Raw genomic sequence first — 18,729 nt, forward strand, 5'->3', positions numbered from 1 at the left:
GTCCTTGATCTCCCGCATGAAGTTTTGGGCGATGTGGCGAATACAATATACGTGTTTTGAAGGGGGGTCATGCCATCCGTTCGCTGGATTGTTGTAAGCACTCTCTATGGAAGCGTGCCTATCAGAGATTAAACATATGTCAGGCTGGGGAGCAACATGTTCCCGGAGGTTCCTTAGAAAGAAACTCCAAGCCGCTGCAGTTTCACCTTCGACGATAGCAAATGCCACTGGAAATATGTTGCTGTTACCGTCTTGTGCAACCGCCATGAGCATGGTTCCTTTGTATTTGCCGTATAACCATGTCCCATCAATTTGAAGTATGGGTTTACAGTGTGCAAAACCTCGGACGCAAGGTTTGAACGCCCAAAAAAGCCGATGGAATATTCCGTTTCCCTGGACAGGGTTTCCATCCGGGGCATGCGCGGGCAGTGTCTCTAGAATCGTAACAGTGCCAGGTGCGTAACTGTGTAGCGCATTGAGGTATCGGGGAAGAATTTTGTATGACTCCTCCCAGTTGCCGTAGACTGTCTCAATTGCCTTTGTTTTTGCAACCCACGCCTTTCTGTAAGATGGAGTGTAGTTGAAGGTTGTGACGATGTGGGATATTATATTTTTAACCTTCAGAGACGGATCATAGCTTATGAGAGGCAAGATCTCCTGGCACATAAGATCGGCACTGAGTTTTGTATGATCCTGGGAATTGTTAGGGTTGACACACGTGTGTTTCTGCGTAATCGACCCTATTTTCCATGCATTACTTCTCTTCCTATAAGAGGCCAACAGTCTGAACCCGCACTCTGGATTTTTACAAGTGATTACATACCGTTCCAGGTTTGAACGGTCTACTTCAAAATCAACGTTGTTCGCCATGTGCCATTTTTTTATTCTTCTCAGACATGCCTCCTTAGACGGAAACTTGTCTCCTTCCTTTAATTCTTCGTCGTTTTGGATGTAGGGCGTGAAGAAGATGTCAGATGATGGTTCGTCACCTTGGAGGTTCAAGTTACCCATATGTGCTGGAGGTGCGTACGCATGAGCTGGAGGCACCAAGGTTTGCTGCTCGTCGTCGGATTCCTCGTTGACCATGTCGTCAAATTCGGTTTCCAGATCGTCTTCTTCCTCGTCAATGACGTCAACCTCGTCTTGCTCGTTGACTGGTGGGTCAATAACCTGTGACTGGACAACATTAGTTTCTTGTGTCTCAGCCTGAAGAGTGACGTACAGCTCGATGGAATCCAACCCACAGTATTCGTGGGTGGTGAACATATCTTGCAAGTCTTCGTCATTGGCAATCTCCATTTCGTAAAACTTGACGGTGTTGTCTTCATTGAAATTGGGACATTGGTAAAAAACGCTTGCAATAGGACCCATTGCAATCTTAGAGTACAGTCGTTGAATGAAGTACGAAAATGTTGCTCTTTTGCTCAACAACAATGGTACAACCTGAGTGTTTCTCATCACAAAACCGGCTATCTCATGAGAGTAGGTCTCACCGTTTAGATGGGCATGGACAAGATACTGGGTTGATGAAGTCATTTTTGGAGGGGAAAGTGTGCGGGTGTTGTAATCTCAGGTCAGATTAGGTAAAATTGTTGGTGTGAGTTGTAATGTTCAGTATATGTTGGATGTCTTATAAATTGAGGTTCATATGTCCTTGCATTATCTCAACACATAGACACGCTGATCTATGTCCTGTACCCCATCACGCGTCTGAAATGATTCCTGATAAGATTCCTGTAACGATTCCCCTAGGCAGAGCATGCATGCAACCCTATCTGGCAGCTAGTTCTGCAATAATTATATATATATATATATATATATATATATATATATATATATATATATATATATATATATATATATTTATTTATATATATATATATAAATAAATAAATATATACATATATATATATATATAAATAAATATATATATATATATATATATATATATTTATATATATATATATATAAATAAATAAATAAATAAATATATACATATATATATATATAATTATATATATATATATATATATATATATATATAAATAAATAAATATATATATAAATAAATATATATATATATAAATAAATAAATATATATATATATTTATTTCTATATATATATATATATAATTATATATAAATATAGATTAATATATATATATATATATATATATATATATATATATATATAGATATATATATATATGGTGGTTCTTACAGACCCACTAGTATAGGTCTGCCACTATCTTCCGAATTGATTATAAAAGACAGGCACACTGATCTAGGTCTGCAACAGGATTCCGTATTGACTGTAAAAGACAGACACACTGATCTATGCCTGCCACCAGATTCCGAATTGATTAAAAAAGGACAGTCACACTGATCTAGGTCTGTTCATATATATTTTATTTAATAAACAAATAAATTTGTAATTAATAATTATTTGTATTTTAATAATATATTTTACTAATTATAACTATAGTTAATAATTACGTATATAAATTATCAATTATATGTATGTTAATTATTGTACCCGTCCACTAGGTTAAATATTGTCCAAACGAAAACAACTAACACAACAACCACATTTTTTTTAATTCCATGACCATGCGTTGACAACACAAAACCATCGGTAAATCACGATGTTACGTTGCAGAATACAAAAGAAGAGAAAAGAACACAGAACAACTAGTACTCTTTGCAACAAATAAAACAACAGTTAATCTAAACTACTCTAGTGTCACTGCAATAACAAGGGGATCTTCAACGCCTCGGTTAACTTCTCCACTGTGTGTCCAAAACATTAGATCCACGTCCACATCGTCTTTCACACGATCCCAATAATACATGTAGGTGCCTTCAGGGTTATTATCGGTCAACGTAATGTATGGACACCGGTATTCTAGCTGTTTAACTTTTCTGGTTGGACCATCGAGTTGACGAAACCCAGTGTTGATGGCTCTAACAACTCTCTGGAAATTCCAGTGAGGGTTGAGGCAAACCCGCATGTGACTACCTTCCTCATAGAAGACCACCGCCCAAACAGGGTTTATTTTTAAGTGTTTACACTATGACTGAAAGAAGGGTTGGGACTTCAACTCCACACAGACACTGCTATTTATAGCGGGTGGAAGGCAGAGGGAAATTTTATTGTTAATTATTAATAACTTTAATAAAATATCATTTCATTGAAATATGTTAACAACATTTAATTGAAAGGTACAGATATGCTAAGAGCATTTAATTGAACAATACAGAAGTTACTGAAATGATATAGAAATAGTAGCGCCTAGGATATAACAACGGTTAAAACAATGTCTTCTCTGTCCTCCATCATTAGAGTGCATTGGATGTCGTCTTCCATAGTCTCCCACCAACGCTGCCTTTCGAGAAAAACACCTCCCCTTGTTCGAAGTCTCTTGATAGATCGGATTTGTTCGCCTGGAACGAACTCCCCGTCCAGAAACCTGAGGATGTTTCTCTTAAGCTGCTCCATGGTTTGGATATTCCAGAACATCATTTGCATGGGAGGTTTGACTGCCGAGAAGATAACGTAGCCGTTCCTTCTACGAATGTCCGGTTGATAATTCAGACGCCTAACAGGAGGTGGAGGCTCAGAAGTCCGGTGCGAACCATCTGGCCTTATTCGAGTTCTCATTTTTCAGTGTGGGTACTAGTGCGCCCGAAACCCTAATTTATAGAGGCATAGACGTCTTGCCGTTGCCTCATTTTCTCATTAGGGTTTCTTCTGGGAAGACCAAGTAGGTAACAGTACCAAAACCCTAATTCATAAACGGAAACCCTAATTTTGAAAAAAAAAATGATCCTTCTAATGCGCCATTTGAATTGGCGCATTAGTGCCTTTTCTTTACTGGAAGTCGCCAAATGGAATGGCGCATTAGAAGAATTTTTTAAAAAAAATGCCAATTGATTTGGCGCATGCCTTGTTGGTGTGGACCACCACCTGGCCCCACATGGTCCCCACATGCATGTGCTGAAACGATTCCAGGAGTTACTGTAAACCAGCATTGAGTTACTGTTAACAAGCATGCGACTGTAAAAATTTCTGCTAAGATTCCTGATCAGATTCCTGCCAGGATTCCTCCTACTCCTGCATGCATGCTACCCGAGCTGTCACATAGACCTGAGCTGCATGCATCTAACCATGCCTTGTCACCGATACTTTGACTGCATGCATGCCAACACATCCTGCAGAAGCAACACCAAACAATTATGGCTGTGTTGACATGTCAAGCATGCATGATGTTACCGTTTTTCCCTCATCAATATATATAGCACTTGGAATTCTGCAGATACATCACCATTGTAACTCATCTACTCTTAGAACAATCCTTTTGCAATCAGCTTACGAATTTTCAGCCTTCAACCATGTCTCTCCTAACCATGGGCGAAACACACAGAGGAACCCCCCAGAACATCGCTACCTTCGTAAGTGTATTAGTGTTACTTTAAAATCACGCCTTGCTAACTGATAAACTAACTGATTTTTTTTGGCATTCTTACTCTTTTCAGAACGTTCAACGCTTTCGCACTCGTAGTAAACATACCATCGCCCCGGACGAACGCATTATACCATACCTGAACATTGCTGGTTTCGGTCCGATTAGCAGGATCGCCGAGTCTTCTATTGACCACAAGTTTGTTCTTGCTTTGCTAGAACGTTGGAGGCCAGAAACACACACCTTCCATCTTCCGACAGGGGAGTGCACCATCACCCTTGAAGACGTCCATATGCTACTAGGCCTTCCTGTTGATGGTAAGGCAATTAATGGTTGTGTTATGCAGGCGAATAGCTTATGCCAAGAGGCACTTGGAATAGACTTGATAGAAGGAGCCGTTGGTGCTAGGGGGCAAGGTGTTAACCTCAAGAGGTTAAAGGATTATTATAAAAATTTTCACTTGAATGATGCGTCTCCCCAAGAGACCATACTGCAGAAAACTAGGTGTTACGTATTGTTGCTTATAGGAAACGTTTTGTTCCCAGATAGCACTGGTAACACGGTTAACTTTATGTATCTTCGTTTGCTAATGGATTTTAGTAGAGTTGGTCTGTACAGCTGGGGGTCTGCGGTACTGGCTACCTTGTACCAGTCACTATGCAAAAACGCGGTTGCTGAGTCCTGCACATTCTACGGATGCGCCCTGTTGGTGCAGGTGTGGGGGTGGTGGAGGATGCCCATACTGGCCCCGGTTAACAACGGTAGTTGGGACTTTCCGTATGCCTTGAGGTAAGTTTGTAGTATACCATTTTCTCTTTACACAATCTACTCCATTCTAACTAAATCATTATATTTTTGTTGTAGATATTGTGTGAAAAAAATGGACTTCACACGTAATCCTCGATCAAACATAACAATGTACCGATCTCTAATTGATCACCTTGGTCCCCATCAGGTATTATCTCTAATTCTTTTCTTCTGTTTTATAAGTATTTTCCGTAAATATTTTTTCCCAAAGTAATGTATAAATCTCATGCATGCAGTTCATATGGCGACCGTATCTCGAGTGCGAGTATGAGCCTAGAGCGCAGGATGCAGAAATCTGGACGACAAAGTGCTGCTTAATCCGGTACAACATAATAGAAATGCATCACAGCGACCGGGTAATGCTTCAGTTTGGGATGCGTCAACGGATACCCGACCCTCCTGTTGACTTGGGAGTGTGGCACCTAAAAAGAGTGAACCATCAATGGACACACCAACACTGGAAGAATTTTGCACCCGATCATCGCCAGATGTGGAAGAACCGTCGCCAGTATGTCCTGAACTTCCCCGTTAGTGACCATGAAATGAAACCATCTCCTGAATACATGAATTGGTATCGTACAGCCACAACCCCAAACTTGTTTCTTGCAGCTCCGTTCTATTTAATTGATCCCCGTGCACAAAACTACATCTTGCCACAACAACAACAACCAGAAGAAGAACCACAACAACAACAACAACAACAACATGAACAACAACAACTCCGACAACAACAACGACTTCAGCAGCGACAACAAGAAAGCCTGCAACACCGCCAACAACAACTCCTACAACAACAAAGACAACAACAACTCCAGGAACAACAACAACTCCAGCAACAACAACAAAACATTTTCAGTACTCCATCCCGTTCCGCACGCAACATCCGCCAATCAACTATGTTCCAATCCCAATCTCAACCATTACAAGGGTATGAAGACCGCCATCCTTCCTCTGACCAATATCAGACCCACTCGCAACCATTCGGATTTTCAACATTTGCTGGGTCATCAAGGGGATTCGGCCAAAACCTAACCCCTGGTACATCTAGCCTTCATCTTAGTCCCGACGATGGGCCTCATGGCGAATCCTCTTACCGTGGCGCCCCCTCCGGCTTCGCAACGCCTTCAAACCAATTCGGATTTAATCAAGGTAGTTCTAGTGCTGTTGGATGCTATGAACCCGAAGTCTTTTCCCAACCAACACCACCGCCACGACTAAACACATTTGAGGGAATGGGTAACCGACTTTACAACAGCGGTTTTCCGGATAATTATGGGGGCATCGACGAATTCATAGACAGCGATCCACGTGACATCCCAGTACCAGCCCCGGTGACACAAACCCAACAAGAAGCACAAAGGGGCAGGGGTAGGGCTAGGGCAAGAGGCGGTGTCAATATTCGCGGCGGAATCAACGATCGCGGTAAACGGCTCATTACAAGACCAGGTTGCGGAACGGATGGCTATCTTGGTGATGGCCGTCATTGATCATTTTGTTGTACTTTTCATTAGTCTTCTGTGTCGTTTCTGAATTTGATTGTAACCGATGTTTAGCTTTTAAATTATATTGTAATCGATGTTCAGTTTTAAAAAAATATTGTAATCGATGTTTAGTTTTTAATTTATATTGCAATCGATGTTACACTTTTGATTATCGTTTTCTACATTTCATTTTAAAGCCGAAAAAAATATTCTACTAATTTTTTTAAGTAAACATCATAACAAATAAAAAAATAAAAAATAAAATTATCATTTTCCCAATTTAAAATGAATTAAAAAAAAAATTGAAAAAAAAAATAAAAAAAAAAGGCCCTAGAACTATGGCGCCAAATGGTTTGGCTTCTAGGGCAAAACCCTAGACTTATGAGCCATTCCATTTGGCGCATGCAATGGGAATTTTAGGGCAAGCCATTTCATTTGGCGCATGCACCCAAAATATACACCTATGCGCCATTTCATTTGGCGCATTCAGTGTTCTGGTATGCCAAACCTAGACAGTTTGGTAAATACCCCGAAAACATGGTTTTTTTCGTATTTTTTTTATGAAACCTAGATATTTAAATTTTTTTTTTCTACAATACATGTGGTGGTCGTATTAATGCTTCACATCAAACAAGTAACCATAATAAGCTAATTAGTACAAAAGTCCACTTAGCATGTTTCTTCAATTTCAACTTTTTTTCCCTCTTTTACTTTTTTTTCTATTTATTTTAAATCATTATATATATATATATATATATATATATATATATATATATATATATATATATATATATATAATGATAAAAAATTAACAGATAAAAAATTACGAGGAAAAAATAATAGAAATTAACAGAAATTAACAGATAAAAAATTACGAGGAAAAAATAATAGAAATTAACAGAAATTAACAGATAAAAAATTACGAGGAAAAAATAATGAATTGGAGCTAATTTAATAAATGAACAATTCAAATATTATTATTCTTTTTCAATATATAAATTATCATTTATTAATAAAAAATGAGAATAAATTTTATTCACTAAAAATGAAACAACAAATTTTCATGAAACTCAAATCCGAGATAACATTGGGATAAGCTGGGGATGACGTGGCAGTCTATGAGAGGTTGGAAACATTGCTTGGAGATATTGGGGATAGGGTGTGTCTTGGGAAACCACTGAGTCTGATACAATTAATTGGCCACGTGAAGGGTAAAGAGAGAAAGGAGAACGCGTGTCACGCGTGGATGTGGTGTAGACCGTCGGATGCCAGATGGAGGGTGGTGATGAGTCTAATAGTGGAACGTTAGAAGTGGGAAACAACTGGTTTGGGGAAACATGTTGTGTAATTGGTGTACTTGGACCATGAAGAATGGTTGAAAACATTACAATAATTATTTTTATTATTATTATGAAAAGAACAAATGCTTTTTATCAGCATCCATCATTATCATGGTGGAAATGATGTCTCCTATTGGATGAACATAACACGTTCAGCGATGGAAAATGAAACGTAGTACTTTTGATTCGATGAATAGAAATGTACTTTGAACTGATGTAAGCATATGCTTGGTTTGAAATAAAATAAAATAATAAAAAGGAAAGAGAGTAGAAATTTCGTGGGTGACTTTTGAATTGACTATAAAGCCATGAGAATCATCCTCATTCTCATCTATCATCACCTGAACAGCTTCTAAACACTATCTTCCTCATTCTCAATCCCAACACAGCCATCTATCATCACCTGAACTGCTTCTAAACATTATCATCTTCACTTTCACAACTTATTTTTGCAGGTAAACAGAACTTGACGAGGAAACTCGTCATTGGTAATAAATCGAACTTTCCATATTTATTTTATCACTTTTTCTTGTAAGTACTTTGTTATCATAATTTACTAACTTAAATTTAAATTTCCTGTGTTTGTAGCATTTGCAGTGATCATAGCCATATATTTCTATAAGCGGAAGTCATATGTACAATCTCGCAGCCTCTCTTCTGAGCTCACTTCAAAGGATCTTGAAAGTGGAAGTCAACACTTATCATTTTAGTTATAGTGAACTTGAAGAAGCCACAAACAACTTTGATCCATCCAAAGTGCTGGGAAAAGGAGCCTTTGGGACGGTGTATTACGGTAAATTCTAACATCTTATCGTAGTGGAAATGGATTCTTTGAGGTTAATAGTTCGTTTTGTTTATGGTATTTAGAATTTTTCATACTTTATATGATCTTAATGAAGATATCTGTCGAATGATGTTTCTTGTTTAGGAAAACTTAATGATGGGCGTAGTGTTGCGGTGAAGAAGTTACTTGAGAAAAACAATTACAAAAGAGTTGAGCAATTCAAGAATGAAGTTGAAATCATGGCATCATTAGTCCATGAAAATCTTGTGTCTCTATATGGATGCACTTCACTTCACAGTCCCGAGCTTCTACTTGTCTATGAGTATGTTTCTAATGGAACCGTTGCTGATCCTCTCCGTGGTAAAGAAGCAAAACATGGAAAACTTACTTGGCCTATTAGAATGAATATTGCTGTGGAGACAGCAAAGGCGTTGGAGTATATTCATACATCTAAAATCATTCACAGAGATATTAAAACAAATAATATTCTCCTTGACACTCATTTTCGTGTGAAGGTAGCCGATTTTGGACTCTCGCGCCTTTTTCAAGTCGATAAAACTCATGTTTCAACGGCTCCACGAGGGACTCTGGGTTATTTGGATCCTGAATACCAGCAATGCTCTCAACTTACCGTTAAAAGTGATGTGTATAGCTTTGGTGTTGTGATGATTGAGTTGATATCGTCTTTGCGTGCCGTTGATAATATAACAAGTGATGGGCATGAATTTGATTTGGCTTGCATGGCTCTAACCAAAATTCAAAACCAAGCATTGCATGAAATTGTGGATCCTACACTCGGTTTTGAATCGGATTCTAAAGTAAAGAACATGATCATTGCCATGGGCGACTTAGCATCTCAATGTTTGCAAAGTTCGAAAAATTCGAGACCTACCATGAATAAAGTGTTGGAAAGTTTAGAGGAGATTCAAAAAGATGGTAAGCTTAAAAGCCAACCCGAGGTAATGGGCATTTCGAATTTATCTGATGAGGCTTCCACCTCCACTATCACCTGAGTCGAATGTTAGGAGCAGTTATACAACTCCGAATACTAGTGGATAAATCGGTTCGATTTGATATGTTCTTCATGGTTTTCCACATACTTTATTTATTTAAACTAATTTCATATATTAAACATAAAAGAAAGCAGATCTAGACATTTAGTGTAGTGGGGACAAAAAAAATATATCGAACTTTCCTTTTAAAAATAAGAGTAAAATGTTCAATGAGAGATAAAGAGACTAATGTTAGAAAAATATATGGATAGTTATTGTTATAGCTTATTAATTTGACTGTAAATTTTTTTATATATATAGATGTCTAGTTATGTTTAAAGTCAGTCACTACATTTCTTTCTATGTGCAAATGTATATTTGATCACTAAGTTGGTAGAGAAAAAAGATGAATATAAAATAATTTCTAATGTGATAGAAAAAGTGAGATAGAAAATAAAATATAAGAATGAAAGTTCGTGAATTTTATGTGTTGAATGAATAGAAAAACGAGCACAAACAAAGAAGAAAAAATATTTAAATATTATATACAAATATTTGAAATAAGTTTTACAAATGTTTATTAGGTTTAAAAGCATTTTACATCCTTTATTTTAAAAAAGTACGATTAGTGGTTCTTTGTGCTCGTTGAACATAACGCTCGGGCATTACCCCTTTATTATGCTCCTTTGTGTTTCAATGAAGATGGAGAACTACAGATAAGTGTTCGTGGTGCTTGGCGTTCCTTTGATCGAAGGCGTGGTTTGGTTGTTTGTGATCCAAAGGAACAAAGCTATCGAAGATTTGTTTTGGTGGAAAACATACATTGGATGGAAGAAACTGTGTACCATGACAGTTTGGTTTTCCCCCATGAACCCTTAGATCAAACAAGTTTTCCTTCTTCTTCTTCGGGTTCCTTTATGCAAATGAAGCTCAAGTTTTCACACACCATTTTGAGTTGTTTAGTTTGTAATGCTACCTCTAGGAAGATGTTGTTGTAAATCATGATGATAGAGTTGTTTTCCTTTAATTTTTGTTTTTTGTTTCATTTCAATGTAGACTTGTTTAACCAAATTCATGATTTGTAGAACAATATAGGGGACAAGATGTAAGGATGGTGTACCTCCCATGAATTCTCTAATGATTGGTTAATCCATTATTATGCATTGGTTAATCCATACAGAGCTGTGATTAGGGGTGGCAAACGGGCATGCCCGCCCCGCAAAAGCCCGCGAAAAAATGGGGCGGGGCGGACTTTTTTAAGAGTGCGGGTCTAAAACCTTGCCCCGCCCTGCAAAAAAGTGAGGGCGGGGCGGGGAAAGCCCACCAAAAAACGGGGCGGACACACTAAAGAGAGCGGGCCTAAAATCTTGCCCCGCCCCGCGAAAAAGTGCGGGTAAAACGGGCTTTTCCCGCGGGCCGGGCCCGTTTTGCCACTCCTAGCTGTGATGCATCAAATATTGTTGGATGGTTCAAGCAGTTTTGTCGGAGAAAAAACAACTTCGGCATGCGATAATTCAGCTAGAGGATTTAACATGATTGATGATATCAAAACCAAATTGTCGGAGAAAAAACAACTTCGGCATGCGATAATTCATCTAGAGGATTTAACATGATTGATGATATCAAAACCAAATTGATGAAACACGCTCCCCATGGCTCGTATCAATGTCGCACTTGAGCTCGTAAGTATTAAATTCACACTTATTGTCTTGTATATTTGTTAGTGATGTGGTCCTTAGAGAAATTTTAAGTTTACGAAGTACATTGCAATGTCAATAACCGGGATGATGAAGTCAACGATATATACTAAACTCAGTGATATATACTTATCTCATATATTTGGTTTGTTTTTGACATCTTCTAAACTCACGAGGGGTGTGTTTTTATTTTCTCCTTAACAAAATAATTGGTTATGATTTAACAAGATAACCAAGAGACCACAGGGCCAAATCAAGAAACCAACAGTCATGGTAAACCATGAACCAGTCCACTGGTTGGTCTGATAAGGTCTCAGAAACTGTTAGAAAACCATTTTGAAGCACAAGGTACCTTCTTTCCAAAGCTTTGGTTAATCATCTAAAAAACTTTGGCTCCTTGAGCTACAAACATGTTCTTGATGAAAAGAGACAAAAGCTACAAGATATATGCGAGCGTATGACTCTAGTTGGTTATCGTGTGACTAGAGCATGTAGACTATACTTTCCAATTACAATGAAGATTGAAGTTAGTAGAGATAAGGTGGTAAATGAGCAAGACTATAAGTGTGAACTTGTCAAGCTAAAATGGGTGTTAAAGGTATAGATAAATCTTGATGGAACCATTGCAAAACACAAGCCTACTCTGGTAGGAAAAAGCTTACTACAAAAGCAAGGCTTGGGCTATACTGAAATTTTTGAACCTGTAGCTAGATTTGAAACTGATAGACTACTTTTGGCTATAACTAGTGCAAGAAACCGATACTTGTACCACTTAGATGTAAAAAACTTCAAGTTAAATGGACCGTTAGAAGATATGGTATTACAAGTGCAAGAAACCGATACTTGTACCTGTAACTATATTCATTTCTATCCGATCAAATGACTAGAGACAAATTGCAAGTGATTCATTGTCCAACCGAAGCTCAAGTGGCTGACAAGTTTTACATTATTGAGAAATTAAGAGTTGAATTGGGAGTAACATTGATGAAGAAACAGTTGTTTGAATTAAGAGAAAATGTTTGGAATATACATAAACCACAAAATAGTGTCAAAGTTACATAAACCACAAAACAAAATACCCCATATGTCCGCTACATCAAACCAAAGTAGTTTCCATTTTGACACTTCCGCTCCTCCACCCGCTGCACCAGATGATAGATGTCTGCAGAGTGAATTTACCATTCACCAAAAGCTTGGCTACATAATGTTTCGTATAAAATAGTTAGAACAGATAAAATAAAAACTGACATACCGAGACATATATACTCTTTCTCATATGACAATATTACTAATGTACATCATGTCCTACCCCAATCAAGAACCTAGCTACATTTACAGATTCTATAAAATAGAACACAATTATACAGAAATAGATGACTTCCCCCCATCTTCACCGTAACTAAATCGCTGTCTTTTTCATATTACGTTAGACTGGCATGTCAAAAACTGATGACGGAACTAGATAACACAGGGCATGTCAAAAATTGATGATGGAACTAGATATCACAAAGCAAGAAACCATTTAGAAGAATAGCCGCGCTAAAATGAAACCACTTCTCAAAGCTATCTTTCAACCACTCACTGACAATCCTAACCACTAAAACATAATTAACCACTCTCCTATAAACTCTATAACTACCAAGACTAACTGAACCATTCGACTGTGTCCTAAACAAGCAGAAATTTAATTAATTTCATAACTATTTCCAAGTGCTCTCTAAATAATAGTCAACAAACTTAAACTATTCAACGGAATAAAATCTCTAAAGAAATTGTCAACAAAAAAATTTGACAAGAAAGAAGGAGCAAAGCGTGTGCTTCCCAACTTACACAAGAGGAATAGTTGGAGAATCAACTCAAATTGTCTTAGATTTATAAACAAAAGAGGTGGCTGAACCTTCATATCATATAATATGGTCCCATCTTTATAGGAGGCCTAAGAGATCAATCAGTGTATTTGTGTATGAATGACTAGCTTTCATTTTATCTTAAAAAAACTTAATTATGCTCCTATTCTGTTCTAACACTAAATAAGGTCCTATTCAATCACTCATAATCCCTTCTAGTCTAAACAAAATGTGATTGTCCAAACTTAGCCCCTAATAATTTGGCTAATACAAAATTACATAAGCTAGTGTTCTAAAACAATAGCTAATACAAAATGTGATTATCCAAACTTAGACCCTATTAAAAACACTACTTACTTGCATTCTTCAAGGTGTTGGAAATTCTCTCTTGATATTCAATAAATCTTCAATAAATTTTTTATGCTCACTTAAATCTTCCACTGCTTTTCTTAGAGCATCTTGGTACTCTGTAAGTATTCCTTGCATTTCTTCATTTTGCTGCCTCTCATATTTGACTTGACTCTCGTACTCAGCTGTCACCTTCTTGAGTTGTTCTTTCATATCTTCAAGCTCTCTTTGCATATTCATTTCAGCTATCTTTGAAACCTTTAACAAATTTTTCAATTGTTCATTAGAAGCTAGTAGATTGTGCTGGATTTCGATCTTACATTCTTCCTCCACTTTTGCTCTCTTATTTGCTCTTTCAAGGGAAACCTCATTCTCACTTTGTGCTGCCTCATATGCTTGACGGACCCTTTTTAACTCTTCTTGCAAATTATTAATTTCTTCCTCCGCCTTGAGAGGTGATTCCTTCGGTTTTTCTACTTCCTCATTAATGTTAACAGATGGAACTGGTGTTTCTTCAACTACTTCAGACCTCTTTAACCCTGTCCTTGACCCATTGAGAATAAGTACCCTTTACACCATAACTTGTGCGTCTAAGCTCTTGCCCTTTTCTGTGGATCATTTTCCATGCACGATTTATACTCCGTAACATCTCTGGTTCTTCTTTACCCATGTCATGCAAAACAAAATCCTTCAATAATAGATCTGCAGGTTTATCTACTATTGGATAGCCAAGCTGCCTCAAAGCTAAAGTCGGGTTGTAATTAATGCATCCTTTGGTTCCAATAAGAGGCACATTAGGAAACTGCCCGCACCTGTAAATTACTTCTTCCACCTTTTGTTCTTGTGAATACCATAAAACTGAATCTTCATTAAGGTCGTCTAGGATTTGAGCCCATGCGGATCTAGCTTTGGCTTCCACAAAACAACTACCCACATGAGATATAAGCCACGTATACAACATGGGGAGACAACATACAATCATTCCACGTTTCTTTGGACTCGCACATGATGAGTATAGTATACATCAGCAAGAACTGCGGATACTGGATTCGCGTTGTGTTGCTTATAGCCCAGAAAAACACTAATAGCACCATATCCACAAAACTAACTATGTTTGGGAATAACACTATACCATAGATAATGAGAGCCAACACATCTATGAAAGCATCCCATTGGTTTTCATTGGCCAGACCTTGAGCCTTTTTTTCTAGGTGTTTTCTTGAAAATCCTTGAACTTGAAGCGCCCCTTTTTTCTCTATCTTGCTTATGTCAATATTGAGTACTTTAGCAATTGTTTTGGGTGCAGGGAATTGTCCAATTCCTCGGAATGGATTTCCTTTCTCTAAGGAATAACCCATGATTAGCGCGAACTCTTCCAACGTCGGAGCTAATTGAAAATCTTTAAAAGTGAAGCATCTAAGAGGAGGGACGTAGTACTGGGCTAATGAAACGAGGGCACACGCATTCACATCTACAGTCAAGAGGTCAAGGATGTTCCCATACCTACTAACGTCTCGATAACTTTGTGTCATTTGATTGCCAAGGTCTATTAAACTCTTCAAATCAGACTGCTCAAACTTAAAACTTAAAGTGTGTTTTCGATTTTGGTTCCATTTTTTTCAACTTGTTTTAGAAACCCGCAACACAAGTAATATCCTTAACAGACCTGAAAATTCTGAATAGGAAAAACGTTTGCAATGAGCTATGAATGTAGATAGTAGAAAACAAGAAAACAAATTCTAAATATCAAAGTCCGCCCCGAATTTAGCAGATTTTACTACAATTGACTATCATCAGTTCAGCTATGAAAGTAAGAACCAACACAGAAAAACAATTTTCAAAGCAATAATGCTATACTACACATTACAGAGTGGAAATTGTTAATACAATAGTTTTACAAGATAGATATAGAGAAATAGCATAACGGACCTGAGTTTCATAATGGCAGCAAAAAACTGTTGAGAATCGACGCATTTCTTTTCTTGAGAATCGGATTTGGTTGATTGGAACAATGGTAGAGTTTGGGGAATTGTAGTTTTTTTGGAAGAAATATAGGGTTGGTTGATTGGGATTTTGGGAACAATTTAGGGTTTGGAGAATTGTATCATGTGTTGTTGTGTTAAAACTCACTATGAAGTATGAATAAAGGAACGGAACCAAATCATTATATTTCATTCTTACAATTCATAAAACAAACTTCGGAAAGGAATAAAAATTTATATTTTATTATTTGAATCTACTATTTATCCATTACTATTCAATTGATCAAACTATCTAATTTGTCCTTTTATCAAATTAACTTTACACTATTAAAAGAACAATTTCGTTATTTTTTAATTAAATTACTTTTTCATTACAAACTACCTAATTTGCCATTTTATCACTATATTATACATATCTCATTTTCTCCTAATAAAAAGAATGTTTTAGTAACTAGATAAATAAACAAATTTTTTTGTCTATAGATGTCCCAATTCATGCCAATTGTACGATGACCATTGGATAGATTGAAAAATTTACTTTTCCCTCCTCTCGAAACTTTTCCTTCAATTATACGACAAGTCAATTCAGAACCCTTTCTTCTCTCTCTTGGAGACAGCATAACATTTCCTTTCTCTATCGTGTACTCTCGCCTTTCTTTTCCCCCAAACCCCCTAAACCCTAGCAAACTGCAGAAACCAATGTCAAGATTGAAGGCAGATCTTGGATTCCATCTATTCTTCTTCTCTAGTTCCATTTTGAAGCTTCATTTTCGTAGACAGATCTTGGAGTTGCACTGAAATATTGTATCTTTTTTCTCAAGTGAATGCTTTGTTCTTGGTTCAAACGGGTAAAATCACATTCCTTGTATGGTACATATCAAACGGGTCTTCTTCTTTTTTCATTTTCCTGCTGTTTGTTGTTAGTTTCTAAAGTTTTTCAATTTAAGTTCATGTTTCCTATATTGTACATCAAATGATTAATGTTTATTTTTGTTTTAGATTACTTTGGTTTGGTTTTTGTTATGCTTTTATTCTTCAACAACATATCTGGTAAGCTGACGATGGTGGTGTCCTGCAACGACGTTTTATGCCCAGATGCGGTGACGATATAAAAAAAATACAATTTTACGGTTGTGTGATGAGTAAGTATGCCTTTCTGAATTGATTTTCTTTGCATTCAAATCATGGGTTTTTTTAATATGTAATGTGTCCTTTAAACATGTTAAATATTGAGAGATGTCATATTCATGATTATCGACTCACGTGTTTGATTAAATACTGATATGGGGTTCTTTTAATTTTTGTAAGGATGGTTCCTATTGTGATATTTAAGAAGTGGTGGTGCCTATAAGATTTGTAATGGACAGAGTTGGATTAGTTGGTTCAGACGGGTCCTACGCATAATGTCACTTTTATGGCATGCCTCCCTAACATGGTGGTTATGCCTCCAGTTCTTATGCGTCTAATTGGTTCTTGTGCATATTCCTGTGTATTTTGCAAATTTCTATGCCCTAATGCTTCGTTTTATCTTCTGGTTTTGGTGTGAATCTTTTGATCTATTGATTTCTATGCCCTAATGCATATTCATCTTGTATGAATTATCATTTTCTGCAACATATCCTTAACAGCCAGATCCATCGCATTTTCCTTATCCGCCAATCCAAAGATTCCATACTAAAAGGAAGGGTTGAAAGTGAAGGAGTGAAAAACACTTAGAAAATGGGGGTTTGAATATGTGTAACTTCTCAAAATGGTAGATAAAAAAAATAAAGAACACAATTATTTTTATCCTGGTTCGTTGTTAACTAAACTACTCCAGTCCACCCTTGACAAGATAATTTACCTCAACTGAGGATTTAATCCACTAATCCAACTGATTACAATGGTTTTCCACTTAGATACCCTTTAAGTCTTCTAGAGTCTACAGATGACAACTTGATCACTTACAATTAATGTAAAATAAATGTTTACAAGAGTATAGATTGCTTCTAATAAAGCTGTAATCACAAAGTGATATTTCTCTTAAGTTCTAGTTCTTAACACTCACTAAGATATTACAAAGTTGTGAGGTTCAAGATGAAGTTCTTCTTGAATTTCAGTTTGACAACATTTCGGTAAGTTTTCGCAAGAGTGTTGTATGCTGCTTTTGAATGGAACTTCTATATATAGGCGCTTGAGAGGAAATGATCGTTGGGAGCATTTAATGCTTTGCGTGAATAGTACAACGCTGCATTTAATGTTTCACACTTTTGTCAACTACCTCGAGCCATGCTTTTGCGACTTTTACTGACTTTGCCTTTTGTAGCTTCTTACGTTCTTTTTGTCAGTCAGAGATTTGACGTTATAGCCTTTTGTACTTGTACTTTCTTCTAGACTCAAAATGTGTTGAATAAACATTTGAATTTCAGAGTCTTCAGCTTTGGTGCAGATGCAACTTCTGTCTTCAGACTTGAAGTGCTTTGAGCGTGATACCATCAGAGCTTCAGAGCTTTTACTTCTGACTGTCATCTTCTGATGCTTTACAGATCATGTTCTGATTCTGCAGGATCATCTTCTGATGTCTTGTCAGACCATGTTCTAATGAAGCCATCTAGAACTTTTGGGTCAGTGCTTCTGAACGCTGATTTGTGCATACTCTTTTATATTTTTCCTGAAATGGAAAACGTAAAGGATTAGAGTACGACATTGTCTTATACAAAATTCATGCTTAATGTCATCATCAAAAGTAAGAATATTGATCAGGGCATTTCTTGTCCTAACAGAAAGCAATTGGAAACTCTTGAAGCCTTAGAGGCACAGTTTTTTTGCATGCTTTCATGGTATTAGAGTAGGATTTTCATATTTTCTTTGGTATCATAGAAGGACAAGAAAAAGATGTTATCCTTGTATCAATTGTTCGATGGATACATTTTGTTAGGTACCTTATATGTATATATAGGCCCAATCATCTTAGGCCTGTTTAGAGATATCCAAAGAGAAAAATTAGGC

The 18,729-nt window shown here is 36.9% G+C and overlaps 1 protein-coding gene and 1 long non-coding RNA gene across 5 annotated transcripts; one reads left to right on the plus strand and one right to left on the minus strand.

Moving 5' to 3' along the window:
- The first annotated feature begins 8,182 nt into the window (after positions 1-8,182).
- LOC131594363 (LEAF RUST 10 DISEASE-RESISTANCE LOCUS RECEPTOR-LIKE PROTEIN KINASE-like 1.2) lies at positions 8,183-11,023 on the plus strand. 3 transcript variants are annotated; one of them, XM_058866472.1, is made up of 3 exons: positions 8,183-8,579; positions 8,680-8,884; positions 9,020-11,023. In XM_058866472.1, the coding sequence occupies exons 2-3, from the start codon at positions 8,725-8,727 to the stop codon at positions 9,886-9,888; spliced, it is 1,029 nt and encodes a 342-aa protein (XP_058722455.1). In that variant the 5' UTR covers positions 8,183-8,579; positions 8,680-8,724; the 3' UTR covers positions 9,889-11,023. The 3 variants fall into 3 exon arrangements, with proteins under 3 accessions (XP_058722455.1, XP_058722456.1, XP_058722457.1); XM_058866473.1 differs by having other exon boundaries at positions 8,183-8,546; XM_058866474.1 differs by having other exon boundaries at positions 8,183-8,884.
- Positions 11,024-12,545: 1,522 nt separating this feature from the next.
- On the minus strand, positions 12,546-15,913 carry LOC131594364 (uncharacterized). Of its 2 annotated transcripts, none has more exons than XR_009281335.1 (3): positions 15,689-15,913; positions 13,769-15,425; positions 12,546-12,761 (listed from the first exon to the last, which is right to left on the minus strand). It is a non-coding gene; the product is annotated as an uncharacterized LOC131594364 (long non-coding RNA). The 2 variants fall into 2 exon arrangements; XR_009281334.1 differs by having other exon boundaries at positions 13,769-15,434.
- Positions 15,914-18,729: the final 2,816 nt, after the last annotated feature.

This window comes from Vicia villosa, linkage group LG4 (assembly GCF_029867415.1).
Source record: "Vicia villosa cultivar HV-30 ecotype Madison, WI linkage group LG4, Vvil1.0, whole genome shotgun sequence".
Taxonomy (NCBI): domain Eukaryota; kingdom Viridiplantae; phylum Streptophyta; class Magnoliopsida; order Fabales; family Fabaceae; genus Vicia; species Vicia villosa.

Coding starts and splice junctions, on each gene's coding strand:
- LOC131594363 (XM_058866474.1), top strand. CDS start 8,725: ATGTACAATCTCGCAGCCTCTCTTCTGAGCTCACTTCAAAGGATCTTG. Junction 8,885..9,019: donor CTTTGGGACGGTGTATTACG/GTAAATTCTAAC, acceptor TTTCTTGTTTAG/GAAAACTTAATGATGGGCGT.